The sequence below is a fragment of the Phalaenopsis equestris genome, unplaced genomic scaffold (assembly GCF_001263595.1).
Source record: "Phalaenopsis equestris unplaced genomic scaffold, ASM126359v1 Scaffold000727, whole genome shotgun sequence".
Lineage (NCBI taxonomy): Eukaryota > Viridiplantae > Streptophyta > Magnoliopsida > Asparagales > Orchidaceae > Phalaenopsis > Phalaenopsis equestris.
This window is the reverse complement of record NW_018165167.1, coordinates 185,737-207,420: the sequence shown is the minus strand read 5'-3', so window position 1 is coordinate 207,420 and position 21,684 is coordinate 185,737. Positions and strand designations below refer to the sequence as shown.

The 21,684-nt window shown below is 30.7% G+C and overlaps 1 protein-coding gene across 1 annotated transcript in view; it reads right to left on the bottom strand.

The window, feature by feature from the left end:
* Positions 1–9,114: 9,114 nt before the first annotated feature.
* The window catches only part of LOC110030494 (probable serine/threonine protein phosphatase 2A regulatory subunit B''delta), a gene marked incomplete at its 5' end in the record, with an annotated part of 34,245 nt that continues 21,675 nt past the window's right edge, over positions 9,115–21,684 (bottom strand). The window contains 4 exon segments of the mRNA XM_020733222.1: positions 9,115–9,275; positions 10,666–10,813; positions 10,923–11,048; positions 11,177–11,333. Of these exon segments, the coding sequence (XP_020588881.1) occupies positions 10,673–10,813; positions 10,923–11,048; positions 11,177–11,333 (424 nt within the window).

The window sequence follows — 21,684 nt, the reverse complement described above, 5'->3', positions numbered from 1 at the left end:
TCCATGTTGGCATCCAAATTTATAATCAATATGTAAACTTATAATCTCTAAGCAACTCTAATACTTCCCTTGAATTCTCATTTAGACAGTCAATTTTAATAGCATAATTTTTTGTTTGGTTCATCATTAAGTTTCACTAATCAAGCACTTCTCTACCAACTTTTTAATACATTCATTAAACCTTTAGCACATGTCACTGTCCAACTCTAGCCGCTATTGGGAAAAGAAAAGTGTTTTCACAATACTTTATACTGGTTATCACAACAATAAACCTCTGCTATTTTCATTGCAGTCAGTAGATTTTAAATTGTTGTAAATATTACTCGTACAAAGTCTTTTAACAACAGTTCTAAATATTTTGATGCGTTTTTTTAAATATTTTTAGCAACGTTTTTTTAAAAGTGTATTTAAATAAGCACTGTAAAAAACTTATTTTTAGTAGTGAACCCAATAAGAAATTTCACCATAGATAGTTTTAGTCCTTTTAATTGATTGGATAACATAAGGCTTGTTATATCTTTTGAGGGCAATGTGTGGCTCCACATTTTTTTTTATTTCAATTAGATATTCATGAAACAATGACAAAATAATGTTCAAATATTTACCTTATTTATCATCAATCATATATAGTCCTCAAATCCTAAATGATTTAAGGATTTGAACCATTGGAGTCATTTGACTAAGAGATTTTGATTTTTGACTCTTTAATTTTTGAAATAAAATTTTTAGTTTATGAAATGTACACTCACAAGTTTTTTTTAAGTGTTTGAATTTTCTACAAAGGTTAAAATTTTTTTAGTGGTACAAAAATTATGTAATAATTTTAAATTACTAATATTTTGTAGGAAATTTTTTTTGCATGTCTAGTAAAAAAATGTAACATTTTATTTTTTGACTAAGAATAGACAAGAATTTAAAAGAAAATTAATCCTTATACTTAGAACATGAGAAGAAATACAATCTTATGCATAAATAAGCTCTTATAATAGTAAATAAAAGTATGAGCTTCGTGTTAAAATATGATCAATTACTACTATTAATTAAATTTTAAGAGATGCTCTACAAAGATTAATACCTTTTTATGACGCTTCTCACACATACATACACTGCAGTTAGCCATCACATGTTACATCTACTTTTGTTCATAAAAGATGTTTAAAATAGGTTATAAATTCATGAATTTTATGTATAGTATCAAGTGTTACTAATGTGAAACATATGGATACTTAACATACATTAGAATCATATAAAAATGAATTCCTAAGGTTAGAATTGCACTTCTATTACGACATCATCATTTATTGATAAACTCAAGGTGATTTGTGTTTAAGAAATTAAGATGTCGCATATTTTTTGTATTTATTCCTTCATAACAAAATTGATAGAGGCATGTGATACCTTAAAAATGAGCAATGGACACACACGACTGACAATAAAATAAAGGAGGTGAAGTTACTCTTAGTGACAGCATTATGAAGGAGTGATTGTTCTTCAAGATATTGATAAGAGAAATCATTTTGTGAGTAAAAAAATTCCTCTTAATTAATGATTTAAAGTATAACTTTTTATTGTAAGTCAACTTTATGATAAAAGATTTGAGGTTAAATTTTTATCCCATATCCTATTGTTTGAAACTAAACAACAAAAAGTATTTAAGAAAAACTTGGACTAATGTTATTAACATAGTGGATATTAATGATATATATGAGATAAGTGAAATCTATTATATAAAAACCATTAGATGAGCCTTGATCATAACATAAGAGGCTACATCATGCTAAAATGTATATGCTTACAAAAATCACTCACTTAGATCTAATTAGAGGAGTTCCTAGATTAGAATACACTTATCATCCTTGTGGCACATGTTGGCCGGAAAAATAAGCAAGATCATTATTTCTTATAAAAAGATAGTTGTCACATTTAATCCCTAGAGATACTTCATATGTGCTTTTTTGGATCTATTAATAATTAATCTAGAATAAAAATCTTATCAACCAGTTATAGTAAATGATTACACAAATTTATCTAAGGGAAATTTCTTCTGCATAAAGTGGACCCCTAAAAAAGTTTAGATTATTTGTAATTTGGATCCAAGAAATTATGATAATTAATTTTTATAATGCATAACAAACATGAACGAGGGTTTGAGAATAAGAAATTTGAGAACTTCGATAAAGAGCTAGGGATTTTACATAATTTTTATACACTTAGAATTGAATATCAATATAACATAGTACAAGTAAAAAATAGAACTCTAGTTAAGGCTACCTCATCTATGCTAAAGGAAGATAAATTATTTAGAAAATTTTGAGCACAAGTAATAAACATGTCTTATTTTGTTATAAATAGTGTTAATAGTCATCCTAGTTGAATAAAATTCACTACGAATAATTTGAGGCCTAATACCAACTTAATTCTTTTTTATTTATTTGGGTGTAAATATTTTATGTTGAATAGTGGCAAATGAAATATTAAAAACTTTACAGTTAAAGTTGTTGAAGTTGAGCTCTTGGGTTACTATTTAGTAGAAAAATTTTTATAGAGTCATTAATAAAATAACCCTCATGAGAGAAGAGATTGAATAGACTTTTACTGAGAAATATAACTATAGCCAGACCAAGAATTATGCATTAATGAAGATAACATAACTAGGGCTAAAATTTTAGAGCTAAGTGATAAGAAGAAAAAATCACTGGCTAGTCAGTAGAAGCATATAACATGTCATTCCAGAATAAATTATTGTTAAATCAATTGTAAGTTTAGGATTATATATGCACTTGGATAGGAAGCGAGTAGTACTTTATTCATCTAATTTATAGAACCAACCAAGGTAGAAGAGGCATTAGTGGATGAATTTTCAATAGAGGCTATGTACATGAACTTGAATCAATTTGCTAGAGATGACATTTGAAAATTATTACTAAGATCTACTGATATAATACCATTAAAACAAAATGGGATTTAAAAATAAACTAAATAAGATAAGATTAGTTACAAAGAGATTTAATTAGATAAAATAAATAGACATAAAAAACCACATACTAATATTATAGCTTGATGTTATTAGATTGATACTTTTACTTATATGCTTCAAGGGCTTGAAGTTATATATCTGATGGATGTACAAAAAAAAAATCTAAGAGATCTAATAAAAAAGAATGCATACGTTAGTCAGCTCCCTAGCTTTAAAACTTAACTGCTTGATCATAACGACAAGTTAAGGATAAAAAAACATGTTTAGAATAAAGAAAGTTCCAATGGTTTGGTATGAAAAATTTAGCAAACTCTTCAATAAAAATGATTTTTCTAAGGGATATATTGACATGATCTTATTAAGTAGAAAAATTGGATAAAGTACTTAATTAAGAAAATATTTATTAATGATATAACTTTTAGAGCTATACAGGACTCATGATGTTAGTTTTTCTTAAATGATGAGTCCTATGTTGGAGATGAGCTCATGTCCATAGATTCAAGGCATATTTAACATCATATTCAATGTTAACTTATGTACATGTTTTTAAGTTAATCCAAAAGAATCATATATGATAGTTATTAAGTATATATTTTGATACTTAATAAACACCATTACATTGGGCATTTATTATCCTAGAAATAACACTTTGTTTTACATTATTAGATATTCATATTTAAACTTTGGGTTATAAGGTTGATAGAAAGAGTATATTAAAAACTCTTCAATTCATAGGGCATTCACTAGCATCATGTCCAATAAAAAAACTCTTTGATCGATTCATTACTGAAGTTAAAGTATATAACTAGAAGAAACTAAATTGCTCAAGTCCTATGGATTAAATAGTTGTTCCTTAATTTTGGAATCTCAATGAATGCAATGCCTAACATAAGGATAATATGAATGCTATTTGGATCAAGAATAATACTATATAACACTCTAGATTGATACACAAAGATATATACCACACATTTATTAAAGATATGTATTTGAAAACAACATGGATATTCAATTTATGAATATTGAGAATCAATTTGTTGACATATTAATAAATCATTAAATCATGATAGGTTTACACTAAGAACAAAAGTACGAGTAAGGTACTTGTACCATTTTCCATGACTATGTTATTATCAGTGCATGTTCAACCTTTATTATACCCACTTAAGTACTTCATACCTTCTCGATGCATTATTTTCACTTATGTTGTATGCTTGTATATGTTTGGTTTTCATGAATGTAGTGTTTCAGTTATTGAAGAGGTGCTTTTATGTAAGTATAAGTTAATAGTGAAATTTTAAGAAAATATAGAAACCAAATTAAGAAATAATGTATTTAGAATAAAATAATCACATTATATTATTATTATTATATTATATAAATCATGTTATATTATATATTCCCTATCATACTACATATCAAAATAATCATCATAAATATTGTTGACAAATATAAATTATATTATCTGATCCATAAAATACCATATGATTGATTTGGTTAAAACCATCCATAATTAGTCATTGAGTTTATCAAAATACATTAATCATATAGTGTGATATAGCTCAATTTTCCATAAAGAGGCCTCATATTTCACTTCTCTTCAATCATTTTTTCTGTCTTCTTAGGTTTTTATTTGAGTGGAAAGTACATGAAATCATGTAAGAGACCACATAATATTGAAGCATTTTCATCCTTTCCACAACCATATCTACTATTCAAAACTTTGAAGATGTTGCATGTGGGAGATATTATAGCTCACATATCAATGGCTCATAATTGATGCTTCATAAATTCCTTCTTTACTCTATTTTTTTGTTTTTTTATAGAACTATTTTTTTCAATTCCTCATTTTCATGGACCACTTCAAGCATCTTCTTAGCTTTCAATGAACAATATGATTATTTGTGGGCACAATCATGTGATCTATAATGTGTAGAAGGCAAGTTTGGATATCCGACAAAACTTGTACAACTACCAGTATATATTGAATAATGATGATTTCCCGCGTGCTATTAGCATTGATCCTTGTTAAAATTGAAAAAATAAACCAAGTATTATGTAATTCCTCTCTATAACATCTTCAACTGCCTGTTAGTGCTCTTTTAAAGAACGTTTGTATTATCTAATATGTTTTTTGACATAATATTATTTCCAAAATTGGTGATAGTTGAAATTCAAATATTTTAAAAACTTAGCAATGAAACAAGTGCTCTCTAAGTGTTATTTATTTGAGTCTAAATTATCATAGTTCTTGCTTCAAGCTTTACCCTAATAATAACCTAAGCAAATGCTATTAGGTTAGGTTGTTTTACCTCTTTCATAATATGTAAAGAGTCCCTAATCATATTTTGGGAAGAAAATCTCAATAAGAAAATTAAAAAAGGTGGGGGTCAATAAGAAAAAGCAGATTGAAAAAAATTATTATTTCACTTATCTCATGGGGATTCCAAATAATAGAAACGAGTATTTATCAAAGGCAACTTATCAAGCCCCCTCATTGAAGGCCTTTACTAGAGTTGCAAAGAAGACAATTAAACAACTTAAGAATTCACAAAGGACAATACCAATTGCTCATGGAAGTGCATTTCAATCCTCAAGGATTAATTAGGTGGAAAAAGAAATCACTTTTAGAATGGTGATAAAAGAAAATTTTATGATAGAACAAGTACTACTCCGCCCATCCAAAAATTCTCCACCAAACATTAGAACTTCTAGTTGGTGATAAAGTTTAATTATAAGGACTCATTGTTTGGGAATATTGTCATCATTTATAGTATTTAATGAACTTTTTCGGTCTACAATCATAGAATTCCCCACCAAAAAAAAGGCCTCCATTGATGTTCAGTCATGGATCTCAAATAAGAAAGGAATAAGAAATAAGGAATTAAGACAACCGTAGGAATTATATTCCACAAACCTTAACAAAGGAGCTTATCACATGTGACTAGAAAACCAATAACATTCTTATAGAGTTGTTCCATGGCTTTAATTATAGACTAGAGTATAACAAAGAAAAAAGAGATTGACACCAAGACAACAGGCTATAAATGACCCAAGTTTGGGTGAGTATGTTGTTGTTTAGATTTGATTATTTATAGAGCCAAACACAAATGCACAAAAGCATGTTAAATTTTTCAGTTTTCACCAAGTGTCCTAAAAAAACTCGAGAATTAATGTATTTTTTCATATAATTTAAAGGATTTGTTACTCATGTGTTTTAATTATATTCGATAGTTTAAGTTGATGCACCTGAAGAATAAAAACGACTTTTATTAATGATCATATATTGAGTGAATTAGTGGGATAATAAAAGAGAGGCCGAATTCATCTTACTAGTGGGATGATATTATACAAGCATTAATATATATTCATGGAGTAAAAAAATGTTAGATGTAGTAATCGAATAAAAGGAAAACGAACACTACTAAATGAACCGCCTTATTATGATTTTCTCATCCAACACCTACAGTTGTAAATGAATCAATACATTCGATGAACAACTTGAGCTCGACTCGATTAAGCCTCAAACATTTTTATTCAAATTAGTTAATAAGCAAGTTTGAATGAATTTTAAAAGCTCAAAGCTTAAACAAACTGAATATGAACATAATCAAACTTGTTCATTTATATTCACAAACAAATTTATTTATTGTTCAACAAGTAACTTTTTAAATGTTCAATATTAAACTCCATAATAACTTATATTATATATATTATATATTATTTAAATAAAACTTAATTAGTTAAACTTTAGTTAATTATAAATTTAATAATAATATATTATTATATCAATAATTTTTTATTTAATTATTAATTATATATTTATTTTATTAATTAGTGAATTATAATTTAAAATGAGACATTCACAATCACAAAAAAAAAAAAATTCACGTTCAATTTGAATACAATTATAACCATCACACTGCAATTATTGATATTAATATGAATTGCCTTATTACTATTACTTTCTTATTAATATAATTATACAAATAATTATCCCTATTACTTCTCGCATCAATTTAGATCTTCTGCTTATAAAATTTAAACTAGTGTAATCATATTAATAAGAATTATATAACTAATTAGTAAAATTTAAATATTATAGAATTAATAATCGATAATTTACTAACTTCAATTAAAATTGCAATATTATTTATTAATTTTTTTTAAAATGAAAATCTAAATTATAGTCTAAATTTTTAGCTTATTTAAATACTAGTATAAATCAAATTCAAACATTAAAAGAAATAAACAAATCAAACTTAAACAATGTACGAAAGCTCAACATAAGCTCAAGCCGAACATGAACAATTTATAATTATATCAGACCAACTTCGAAAAATAAAGCTCGCTAAGCTGGCTCGATGACAGAAAAATAAGATAGTTTGTAATCCCTTAGCTTTTTTATATTTATGTTTTCTTGGTGGATCCTCTGCTTGTTACCACTGAATCGCAATTTTTTTTTTGGTAAGTGTTTTATAAGAACGATAGCTTCTCGGTTAGTTTACTGTTTAGAGCCATTTAGCATTCAGCTTTTGGTTTCTTTCAATAATTGTGAATCAGAATCTCCAGCAATTAATGCTAAAATTTGTTCAGTTATGATTATTTAAGGGCAGTTTGGATTTGTTCTTTCTTCTTCCAGTCATCTAAAACTTGATGTACATGTGCTAAATCATATGTTTCAATGATGTGCAGGGTTGGAAAGAATGTTTTGATGCTTGCTTGTGATTTCTGTAGTTGTAGCAAGATGTGGAAGTTTGGCTTAAAAAAATGGTGATAATGACCAATTTGTTGTGTTTTTTTTCTGATGTTTATGATTAAGATTGGATTAAAAACAACATTACGATCAGGTTAAAACTGTTAAAGCTGCTGGGGGATGATTATGTGAAACTAACTTGTGTTAAGGATTCCCGTAAACATAAGTTCATCTTCTTCTAAGCTTTGTTAAAGTGCTGTTGAAACTAAGGATAGTTGTTATGAACATATGCAAATTATGACAAAAGTTCAAGATAGTCCCATAAAAGTTCTGAATGCTTTTTTTTAAATTGGAAGCTATTGGAATATGCGCAACTGTTTTGGATAACCTAGTCCCATAAAAGTTCAAGATAGTTCAATAGTAGATGTACAATTGCATGCTAATTCAATTGGGCATCTATTTACCTATCAGAATGTATAATCATTGTATGAAACTTCTGATCCTCCTACACATAAAATTATTGTGACAAATTTCAAGTATTCCACTAGAAGTGGATTAAAATTGCTTGCAGACTTGTAGATTTAGAAATGAATGCTAATCCAGTTGCTATTCTATTTACTTTCGAGTGGGAGGACAGTTCAAATGTAGGTAGAACATCTCATATTGCCTCCAACAAAATTTGAAGATATTCAATTACTTGCCTTATTTGAATTTGCCTTCATCTATTATCATAACTGAAAATAATAGAACATTAAATGAGCTATTACCAAAATGAATTTTTGCTTAAGAAGTTTAAAAAATATAGCTGTTACAACTTTTTTTAAACAGTTTTATCAAACAGGGGCACCATGGTCATTTTTTCCAGAAATAGATGTCCCACAGTTGTTTTCACGCAGCTATCTCAAACAAGCAGTCAGCTTCCCTGCCCCAAACAGAGCCTTAATCCAATGAAATGATACTTCATGTAAACGTGATAACAATAGCATATGAACGCAAACTTGACAAATTAATTAAAAATAAAAAAAAAATAAGACAAATCTTGAAACGCGTACTATGTGCATATGCTTTCCACTTCTTTTCCATTATATAACATAAATTAAATAATGAAATGCAATAAAATATCTCAAGAACAATGTATATCTGCAAAAACAAACACAAGGCTATAGAAGGGAATAACGGAAAACAAAACAGGGAAGTGCTTCACAAAGTGTTCTACAGACAGATTAAAAAGAGAAGATTAAGAACAGACGGACCCATTCTCGAGTTCTCACTAAATTTGACGATCGACATTACATTGAATTAAGAGCCAGGTCTCTAAATGAAGAATAAAGGGATGGGCTGTTTCTCTATTACCTTTCTTTTTGGCAGGAATATAAATTATTTGTCATAGAAATGCAGAAAGCAGCTTGCTTTTACATGCTTTGGCACCAGGGGGGGAAGAACTCAGGAACAAATAGGTTTTGAATAACGCAGTAAGAATCTTGTGCTATGCAATAGTTGGCTGAAATTAATGCAGCCAGAGTGCTGGTAGTATCCAATGGAAATAACTATGTCTGGAGCAGCTTTGGCCAAGCATTATACTTGTAGCTGTGTCAAAAAAACCTACATATGGAGCACATCATAAGATTTATAAACTTGTTATGAACGGTTTTGGGGAATTAAAAACCTTGCTTTATACTCCTTAAGAAAAGATAGGAAAAAAGCTATTCAATTTAGCTACTAAAGTGCATCTCCTGTGATCAAGGTATTTCAGCAATAGTTGATTACTATCATTTCCAGTAGTAAAAGAAAAATGAAAAAGACGACACTTTTAGGGAGGGCGAAGAAAAAAAACCTAATAAGTTACATCAATGTTTCAATCAAAAAATACATTAATGCAAGTTGCTTAGCTGAAAAATGGATGCTAAATAAATAAGATGAAGCAACTCTATTGAGTTTGTTTGGTCATAAAGGTATGGTAATACCTAAGATACCAAACCAACTTTTTAATTCATACATATACCCCTACAAAATAAATGTAACCTCATTTATCTATATTTTATTTTGTAGGGGTGAAGACGTCTTGCTAGTATAGCTTTGTTTGAAAATCGCATGGCTTTACTAGATGGGTCCACGAACAAATGCATATTGAAAATCAACCATAAAGTATGTATGATCTCAGCCTGACCAAGGAGAGGGAATACCTCGGGCTAATCCAGAAGTTGATCAAAAAATAGTTTTATAGAATGGGGCTAGGAGAGAAATGTGGCCCTTCATTGTATTCAGTTCTGCAGGTCATGGGATGGGGCATGATGACATTTCTAACTTCTCCTAATTTAAGAATACTTTAATAGATTAGTGTGCACTATCACACAAATACTAAAGCATATGCTTCATAGGGAAATTTTCAAAACATGGGCAATTTAAAAAAAAGGTGTAGTAAGTCCTCTAGACATTGAAAGACCACATTCTTTCAACTATATGTAGTGACTACAGCAGCTTTCCTCCCACAAGGATGCAAATGTACAGTTTGTCCATAGGAGAGATTTTCCCACTTATACTGAGAAAAGAACTGTAGACCCATGAAATGTCTTAACAAAGCAGATGTCTTACTGCATAGTCAACAGAATGTGTGGTACTAAACATAAATAAACATTAATCTACTTGAACCTACAGACATATGACATCACATGCACAGAATCAGGGTTACACTACCTTAGCTTCGATTTTTATTTCTACTGGTAATTTTAAAGAACTTGAATAAAAGGTTCTGACCATGTTAATAACAATCATTCACATGTTAGCCATTGCAGAGTTTTGTTGTAAGAAGGGGAAAAGAAAATATGATGTGATTGAATTTACATCTATCATGATTGCTTGGAACAAAGTGGACCATACACCATGTCAGAATATAATAGTTTTCTTTCATATATAAAACCCCGGCAAACAAATTTCACAGCATATATCCACTAACAAAATAAATGGATGCAAAAAAATTAGAAGCGCTCCTCACTTCAGAATCAAAAAGGAGCCTCAGCAGCTTCATCCCAGACATCTCCACTGCCAATTGAGGCATCTTCGCCATCTTCTTCCATGGATAACCTAATATATTCTCTATGGGCAAAGCGATCCCACTCTGTCAATGTTGGATTTTCACGCTCCTGCAAAAAAAATTGAAAAAATTTTGTTTACATAAAAGCAAAAGGGATCAGAATCCAAGTTTCTGAATTTGGATAAAAAAGTCTCAAAAACAGCACATAAGAAATTTACCTGCCGAATAAGAAATGGATCGCGAGTTTCGAATGCCATGAACTTGTTAAGATTGAAGAGAATATTAAAAATGTTTCCAGACAGTTTGCAGCCTTTCAAATCTCGAAGAGTTAAGTAACTCTCATTCTGCACACAAGTTTTTTTCTCAGGGACCACAAAGTTGGTATTTGACAAAAATTAGGATATCATTCACAAAAAAAAAAAAAAAAAGATCAGGATGATTGCAATTGAGGTAATATCTAGGAGAAAGTAACCTCTGGAGCAATCATGTCAACCATCTGACACAAAATATCCTCAAATAGCACAGGTTCCTGTGCCATGCACTCCATGCGATGCAGCTGCTCATCGTAGAAGAATTGCATCTCATTAGGTGTAAGAATGCCATTTCCATCCAAATCTATGCACTTGAACCTGGTAAGAAGAACAAAACATAATAATAAATTAACTTAACTGATGAAAATCATCCTCAAGATGACAAGCATTTTCATAGTATTCATTAGATATAATAGATGACAGATATTTACCGTCTATCCATGCAGTAATTATTCAACTACCCTAAAAAGTCCAGATTTCAAATTACTAGCAGATCAAATGCTTAGTCAGTACAATCATCCTTATCTTTAACCTTATCCCATCTATTTAAGGATTGGCTTCATGAAACATTCATTCAGATCCCACTGAATGTAGCATGAGAAATTACATCATTTATGTGTAGGTTTTCTTGCAAAATTTATTTAATTTTAACCGTCTAATGGGAGCATTTTCTACCCTTGCACATGTTCAAACCACCTAACACCATCCTATATTCAATAAATGCCACTTCCACTACTCCCACTATTTCTAAGTCATCTCACTCTTAACTCACCACACCTCCAACTTTAATCCCAATCCACCCAACTTGGGTTGGTGTCCAATCTTTCCAAGTGGATGGTATCAATAATTAGAGAAATCATTGGGTGTTTTATAGTAATGTTGTGTAGCCTAATTACAGTGTAGGTTTAAAAAAAGTAAAGGCGTGACAATCATTTAATCACCTTCAAGATTATTAGGTTGCAATAAAACTGCTTAAAATTTCCAAATAGTTTGATGTCTATTAAATTTGAATGGCAAATGTGAATAGATTGATAGAAGTGCACTAGAGATCAGCAAACACGAGAAATAATATTAATTTGATAGAAGATAATAAGAGTAAAAATCATCTTTTGTTCATGTTACTCATCCAGATAAAAGTGTTCATAAGGTCCCTAATATATTCTTCACGACCAACTTGATATTTAGATTAGGATAGGATTAGAGATTACTATTTGGTAGAGAATTGAACGAGGAAACAGGAAAAGAGACTCAGACTGCCCTCCTTAGAAGAGAAACTCAATGGGCCTGCTAGAGAGAAGAGAAAAGGTAGAAATGACTCCGGTTCTAGACTTGTGGAGAATCAATCAGAGTACGAAAAGAGATGGAAAAGGAGTATGATCAAAAAAATCAAATTTTATTCCTGCATGCAAATACTTACAATGATCCCCTAAAATAAAAAATGGAATAAATTTCAAGAAAAATTCAAATTTTAAATTAATTTAAAAATAAGAACTAAACAAATAAAATAGATAACCAATCACTAAAAATTATAAAATGAAATACAATTCATTTAATCTTTATTAATGTGGATGGTCAAGCTAGGAAGTGAAGTTAATTGTTCAACATTCTCCATGGATATACATTTAATGCTTGTTTTTAGGATATTCAAATTTGAATTCTCTTTTTAGCGGCCAACCAAAGTTTCAGTCATGAATAAGAATTGAGTTGATCAACTTGGTGAGGAATATTCTTCCGAGCTTTTGAATATTTCTGGGAACCTTACCAAAATCCAAAGAAAGCCGTTAAAGCATATAAAAGCTGTTCAAAACTCAAATTCATTGAGAAGTTATGAGGTCGGAATTATTTTCTTAAGCATACACAAGCATATTTTATTATTTGATTTGCTGATAATAAATCTTGTTTGGTGGTTTAATGGTTTGCTAAGTATTCTTTATAAATTAATCAATTCACAGCAATTATGTATACAAATTTTAATGTTAATTAAGCAATTGGAGCATAGTCTACGTCGAGGATGAATATCAAAGTAACCATTACAAGAAAACTCAAATGCATGCCGTTAGGTTCATAAGAACTCCAAGGTTGTTTTAATATATGTTTGAAGTGTCAATAGCTTTTCAATACATTGGATAGAGGTAGAACATTAACAAAGCCTCAAATGATGATTTACATGCAACAACAACAACAACAACAAAGCCTTAATCCCATTACGTGGGGTCGGCTACATGAATCCTTTTTCTCCATTACGTCCTATTTAGTGTCATATTTTCATTTAGTTCTAATAAATTAAGATCATTTTTATACAATAAACCTAAATCTTCCTAGGTCTACCTGCCTTTCTTAACAAAAGTCAAATCTAAAACATTTACTCTTCTAATCGGATCATCAGATTATCGACGTTTAATTTAACCAAACCATCTAAGACGACTCTCTCTAATTTTGTTCGTCACTGGAGCTACAACCCAATAAAATGATGATTAATATAAGTCTAAAAAATTAATTTAAAAAGCATTTCAGAGCATAAAAACCATATAATGATAATTCGCAGAATGGTTTTTTGCACACAAGAATCAAAATCTATTTAAAATGCCTAATAATGCAATACAAAAAATTTGTCCCAAAATATATTTAAATCATGACGGCATGTATTCAAGAAAATTTAGTTTCAATTCAATCAAAATTTACGCCACATATTTCTCAACATCTTTTATATCAAAAAATTCAATAAATACATAATAATAATAATTACAAATGTTCAAAATTACATCTAAAAAAATATCACAATTGAATCGAAAACATCGTTTACACTCAAAATCATATATAGGTTCATTGAATTCACACATATTGCAAAATAACCATTTTTCCAAATTTCCTAATTAGCTTTTTTAATTGGTATGAGTTGCTATTCATTTCGACATTCAAGAAAAAAAAAGTAATACTCGATTTTCTTCAAGCTAGAACAAGCATATTAAGTTTACATGTTGCATGCCAAGTTGATACCGAAGGGAAAAGCCCAAACCACAAAATATACACAATATTGTTGCTGAACTGAAAGAGCCTACAAACACGACACTTGAAAAGCAGGAAATATCGACAAACACAAAATACATAAACAATAAAAGATAACTGCAGGAGAAGACGAAGACGGAGACTGCCAGGCGATGGCATGAGAGGGTTGTTGTGGCAGCAATAATAGGAGAGGGCTATGATGGTCGAGGGAGTGTTGGACAGTCGCGGGGAAGAGCAGAAGGGTTGCGATGGACGGGAAGAGTGTTGGATAGCTATGGGGGAAAAACAGGTGGGCTGCGGTGGTTGGAAGAGTGTTGGACAGTTGCGGGGGAAGAGCAGGAGGGGTGGTAGTGGCTAGAAGAGGACAAGTCGGTGATTGGCAGTGGGAAGGAAGGAGCAGCGGTAGATAAAATGATGGAACTGTAGAAGGAAAACAGATGTATGGTAAGATAAATGTCTTATCAGGGTCGAGCTACAGCCGAAGCACCCCTCAGACCTTTGGAGACGGTCAACACCTAAAACGAGAGATAATCAGAGCACTTCATCGAATTCAGATACAGTCCTTGAAAAGGAAAACCAAACGCCGACAGTTATCCTCATAATGCTAAAATCAGAAATAACATAAGATGTAACCCTAAGACCTAAAAACACATATAAATAGAAGTAGGATGAACGAAAAAAGAAAATAAGGTGGAAAATTTCCCGCCTAATGAAAAGAGGGGAGGGGCCGATTCAGCCCCTTCTCTCAATTGAACTGGTTTGAGGTCACTACCTTCCAACACGGCAACCAATTTTTTTTCTTTCTTTCGTTTAATTTTTTCTTTCTTCTTTCTTTGTTCCTTCTTTTCTTTCCATCCAAGATCCCGAACAGTCAACCATGCCGCTAAGGAGATCTATGCTCGAGCTTACCCGGGACGAGATAAGGCAAGAGCTCCACCATCTTCCGCGGAGGCTTATGAATATTGAAGAGCAATTCCAGAGGGAGATTACCCTCAACCATGACCTAAAAGGTTGAAGAGAAGAACGAGAAAATATAACGATGAAGCAGGAAACACAGCGTCAGTTCTTACCAACTTACTACCGTCAAAAGTTGCAAATCCTAGATTCTTAAGTGGAGAAACCGCAACACCAAGCAACCACCCTGATTATTATCCAACAAAACCAATCTGCAAGTCTGTCACAGCCAGAAAATGTGGCAATTGCCACGGATTTGGACATGTTGAAGTAGAATACACAACCAAAGGAGTGATCTACTTCGCCGAGCAGGACATCATCGAAAAGTTGGGTGAAGACACCGCAAGCACTGAAGAGCAGTTTGAACGAGAATTTTCATTCGATGACGCTTCCCCCATGGAAATCCCTTGTTCGTGGATACATTCAATGTCTTTCCTCCATGTGATCAAAAGGAACATGAGACTTTTGATGAGATTGTGGTTCATGTCCTCCTAGAAGATGGAGAACTTCTTGTTGAGACATAAAAATCACGAAGGCAAGGTGTAAGAATTTAAAATTTCAATGGAAGGTCTTTGTGACGTCCAACTGATAGCATCACGAGCTGCTACACTTCCAGCCCTCGCCCCTGGTGTTCCATATGAAGAGACGACGGGCAAGTGTGAAGCTCTTGTTATTAGAACGCAGCGGAAGATGTCAGTTCTCCAAAACTTCAAGAGCCAAAGGGAAGACCTGGAAGATAATAAGAATCACCATCAATCAAACTCTTGCAAACCCTCAATCTCGTTGAGGCACAACTTGACATAGGCGAGAAGCATATAAGATATTCTCAAAATTAGGCTCGGAAGCACCAACGTCGTTGTGTACCTCTAACTCGGACAATGCCAAATTGGAACAGATCGATAAGGAGGTATGCTTGCAAGTGAGAAAAACACCTTAAATGTTTTGGTAGACAGTGTAGTCGCCAGTGGGATCCAATGGTGGTTGAAAACGAAACAAAAACTTCAATCTATGACGTCAAAGCTCCCCCAACCCCGGGAGGCTAACATGGGGCTCGGAGGAGGACCAATCGGTCCTCAACGGAGGGGGGTTGTCGCCCCCTCCATCCTTTTCCCTCATTTCTTTTTTCCCTTTTTTCCCCTTTTCCTCCTTTCATTTTTCCTTCCTTTCCTTCTTTCTTATTTTCCTTCCTAAGACTTTCCTATTTTAAAAACTTTCCTAAAACTTAAATCTAATTTTTATTCTCCCATCTGATATTTAAATCCTTTCTCATTTTAAATTATTTCCTATTTTAAACCCTTCATAAAATTTGAAATCATAATTATATGTTATTCTCCGTTCTTATTCTAAATCATTTCTTATTTTAAATCCTTTCATAGAGCTAAAAACACATAAAATAGAAGTGGGATGAGCGAGAAATGAAAATAAAAAAGCGATAAATTTCCCGCCTAATAAAAAGGGTGAAGAGGGGTCGGTTTAGCCCCTTATCTCCACTGAACTGGTTCGGATCAAACCGATTCAGCTTTTGGAGGAAAATCCCTTGTGTCACAAGTGCTCATTAAATAATTGAGACTGATGCTTTTTTTTTTTTTAGTAGAGGCTGATGTTTCCAACATGTAATTCATTTTGATGTCCATTGTGAGTTTGTCACAAGCACATGCAAAAATTAATGGGTGGGTTGTTGCACACTCACAACATTAGCCTGGTTTCTTCTCAACTCCCAAATGTGTTCGTCACCTTGGTGACTATCTCATGCATTATACCCTCCCTCCTTCCCTCTTTTATCTATCTTAATCTTGGAGTTAACTTTGTGTATTCCCTCCAAACTTCTCTCCCTTATTTATATCTTAAGACCCAAGTTAATTTTGTGTATTTTTTTTTAATTTTACATTTAGTCATAACTTTCATTTTGAAGAATATGGTAAAATCACAACCAATTTCAAAGATTGCATATGAGAGTCAAAGGTGAAGAGTTCAAGTCAGCTCCAAAGTTCCATAACCATTGCTTAGCATAATTTCTAATAAAAGGGGATACTTGATATTAGAAGGTTGCACTCGCTCGAAAAAGTGTGTTGGTCTTGAATTTATTTGCTATCAAGGAGTTTCAAGGTAAAACTCTGTTTAGTGGGAATTAGTGAAATGTTGGCTAAGTGTGAATGCAAGCTTTGGGATTAGACAAACCAAAAGAATATCGAAGTGTTCTTAGTTGCCATATAGATTGGCTTTTATTTTCATGCACTTAAAAGTAAGAATTTCATTAGTTAAATTTTATAATTGTTTTGTAGATTGCTACAATTGTTATAGTGCTAACTTATCTCATTTGTGTTTTGAGTTTTGGTTGCTTGCAATTCGCATTTATATTAAATCAAAATTACATTATACTTTTAAATTTAGTTTACTTCTCTTTTTGTGCACAAATGTTTATATATAGCATATTGTCATTTTTATTTTATTTGTGGTAAATTGAATAGCATAAAAAGCCTAGTTGAGCGGAACATTTACAACGTGCTTGACCATCAAAACTCATACATTCTGCCAACTTTTAAATGCACACCATATGATCATTTGCGTTGTCTCATATGTAGGATTGAACTCATTACTTGACTAGTTGCAATCTAATATTTTTGAGTTTTGGGAGGTTTAATATACACTCATTGTATTAGCTTATTCAAAAGAAGTAAATCATTTCATCTACAATAATATAGTTTGTGAGTGCATTAGATCTAGTTGTTCACTTCACATCAGCTTTAGCTTTCACAGCATCATTTAGATTGCATGTGAGCGAATTGACTTGTGATAATTCTAAAAGAAAATTTTGAAGTGCACATTACCCAATCGATTCACTTGCTTCCATTAAAGTTTTTCGTGAGGGATTTGAAATTTCCGAAAAGAATTTTAAAAGTGCCAACTGCATAATCAATTGCCCTCTAAGCGCGCCTTCAACTCACTTCTTAGATTAATCTTAACATCACATTTCTGTCACACCCAACTTGGCCACCAGAGACTTCTTTACCACTTAGCACTAGGATACATGCATTAAAAGTCGACCTTATGACAAGTTTATAAAATCTCCCTTTATTTGTCAATGATAGCTCTTAAGGCATTTTTCAATTTTAGCACCCGATGTCAATTTTAATAGTTACATCCTCAATTAGATGCTAAATTACCTATGTAATAAATTTAAATCACCTAAAATTATCAAGCGTTAGGTATTATTCAATCTCCAGTATTGATGAATAGCACATAATATCATATGAATTGAATATCATATCAAATTAAATGAGAAGATTTTTTCTCAGCTATCTATACTTTAATATCATTTTGTAAGCACCAAAATCTCTTCTATGGTGGATCTTTTTAGAATAAACCAAATTATTCTTTGATACTGACAATTGTTTAAGTCTCATTACTCAATTCATAGCTTCAGTTTCATTTCGTTTCGACATTACACCTTCCTTTTTGCCAGAAAAATAGTCATAAAAAAGCAGTCTGTTTAAATGGAGAAACAGAGAAAAATTTCCCCTACTTTTCTTAAATTTGCTTAAAAAAATAACTTTATTTGAAATTATAGCTAAGAATGCCGCTTTGAAAAGCTTAGACAATAAAAGTAGAACAGCTAAAGCCATGCCAAATAAAGCCTTCATTATATAACTAGTAAACATTGTCATTGCTGGGTCTCGAGCCCTGTATGCAAAAAATAGAGGGTTGTCTAGTTGACAACCAGCATAAAATTTTTGTCAAAAAATCGTGACATGAATCATTTAAATGATTGTGTAAATGCTAGATCATCCCCTAAAAGAAACGTGTTATAAACACGAATACAATGAAAACTATGCCAAGGTTGCTACACTGGCGCCTAAATATTGTGTTAAATAACTAGAGATTTCCAAATTATGGACAGATGCGAACAAAAAAGTTAGTCTATGAAACTAATATTACGATAAAATCTTGAAATATAGGTACTCTCATAAGTAAATTAATGAAATTAATAGATATTATTATTCATAGGAAAATAAGTAATGGGTTGGAAAAAAGGCCAAGGAGATTAAAAGTTTAGGTTAAACTTTGCTATTCAATTAAAAGTTGGTATAAGTGTAATTATAGAGAAGAATTTAAAAAATAATGTTGTAAAAACTAATAGCATTCGAGATAGAATTACAACCATAATGATTATTATTGATACTAAGATTCTTTATATTATAAGTGCTTATGCTCAAGTGAATTTAAATATATGTTCAAAAAAAACTTGAAATGACCTAGAATAATTAATACAAATAATGCCTATGGAATAAAGAAATTTTATTGAAGGATATTTAAATAAATATTTTAGCAAAGTGGGAGAATATTTTAGAAATAGTCATTGTGGCTACAGTTTTAGAGTGATTAATGAAGAAGGTAAAGTCATATTGGATTTTGTTTTAATTTATGATTATGTTATTGCTAATATTTTATTTAAGAAAATAGATGAGCATATTATCACTCATAATAATGGATTTAATAAAACATAAATTGATTATTTTTTAAGAGAAAAAGGGACCAACGAGATTGCAAAAATTGTAAGGTCATTACAAGTGAAAATTAAGTACGCAACATCAATTATTAGTTTTGAATTTTAAAATGAAGTGTTGAAAGATAAAAATTATAATGAAATATTATCACAAAATTAGATATAGGCATTTAAAAGACAAATAAAATTATTTTTATCAGTAAACTTCAAGATTTTAAAATTTAGGATATTTGTGAAGAAATTAATGTTATGTGGGATAAAAAAATAAGCACTATTAAACAAGTGGCACAAAAATATACTTTAAGAATCAAAAGGAAAAATTTTTATAAATATATATAGTTGGTGGTGGAATAATAATGCAAGAAAAGATAAAATATAAGATATTTTGTTACAAACATTTTTTAAATGTAAATACTTAGATAGATGAAAAAATATAAGGTGGACCATAGGGAGTCCAAGAGAACAATTTTTCACGCTAAGAATTTTATTTTTATTGATCGTCATAGTATATTAGATATTAAAGATAGTGAATGAGAAAAGAAAAGTTTTAATTTAAGTGTAATCAAGATAAAAATTAGAAAGTGATTTTCTTGGATGAGGATATTCAACATAAATGGGTGAGATGTTTTGATAAGCTTTTCAATGAAGATTTTGAAAATATGATCAACTTTGCTGATCTTATTATTGTTTTTTTTCACTATCGCACGAGCAAAAAGAAAGTTGAGTGTGTAAATATAATAAAGGATGGAAAATCAACAGCATTTGAGGTATCCCAATTAAAGTGTGAAAATATATAGAAGATATGAAGTTATTTTGCTTACTAAACTTTTTAATACAACAACAAGAAGATTTTATCCCATTAAGTGGGTCGGCTACATGCGTGTAAATATGAAAGTTTTGGTGTGAGATATGTAAATCCATAAGAATCGCATGATACGTATGTAAATTTCCCTTTAAGGAATTGCTAAAAGGTTAAAAATTCACTTAGCTTACGCAAATCAAAATGTTGAATCTTATGAGAAAGTGCTAGATGAAAGTAAGAGAATGCATAGATTATATAAGAAAATTACACCACCTAAAAAAAAGGCAACTCAAAGAAATATGGAGAAAATGGTAGGGATGAGCTCTTACTTCAGTTCCCATCAAGATCAATCCAAAAGTGAAATTTATTTTTTCTCGTATGAAAATAGAGCTTGAATGCTAATGGATATTTGCTCGAAATTTGGATAAATATAGGAATAATGATTTTCAAGCAAATCCTTCTCTAGTCTCTACGAAAGAACGCAAAAAATACAGAATGTTTAGATATTATTAAATATATTTATGAGAATCGATTTCTGTTTATTGTGGTTAAGAGTACTTTGTGGATCAATATGCTTTGCTTTATTAGGAATTACAAGTGAGGATTAGATTTTTCTGCCAGGTGTGAGCTACAAACATGAATATTAAATGAGGCGAATAGAACAATGACAAGAATGGTTGATGAAAGAAAAAGAAGTCGATTTAGAGAGTAGCTACTATAAAGTCAGATAATTTGCCAAATATTATACAAAGAAGTATTATAAATTTGTTTTCTAACAAACCTCTATGAGTTACTTTTCAAAGTAGGTTGATGTATTAGTCTTTATAAAAAATAAAAAATCGCTAATTAAAATGCTTGATAAGAATATTGAGCAGAAGAGAGCTTAATTGCTCAACTTTATAGATAATCTTAGTGTTTATAAAGATGCAGGGAAGATGCTAATGGAAAAAAAAAGATTTATTGTTCTTCATGAGTTGCATCTTATCTTAATTTAATAGTTGAATTGTTGAGATAATTTCCACAACATAATCTATTTTGGCCAAAATAAAAATAATATGTTAATTTAATGACAACTATTATTGGGTATTAAAGTTGATGAGAAAATTCACAGATGAAAATTTTATCCAACTGACAGTTACAAGATATACCAAAACTAAGATATACCAAGACTTACATGACCGTGCAAAAATTTAAGAACATTTTTTTCTTCTGAAGAGTGGATTAAAAATTCTTGGTTAGAAAAAATCATAAGGAAAGAAAATGAAAAAAATTATTATGAAAGATGATTCTTGTTGACGTAGTATTAATTTAGTTCTAAAGATCACGGGACCTTTAATAAAAATATTACAAATGGCTGATGGTGAGAGGAATTCGACTATGGGTTTATCTATAAAGCTATAAAT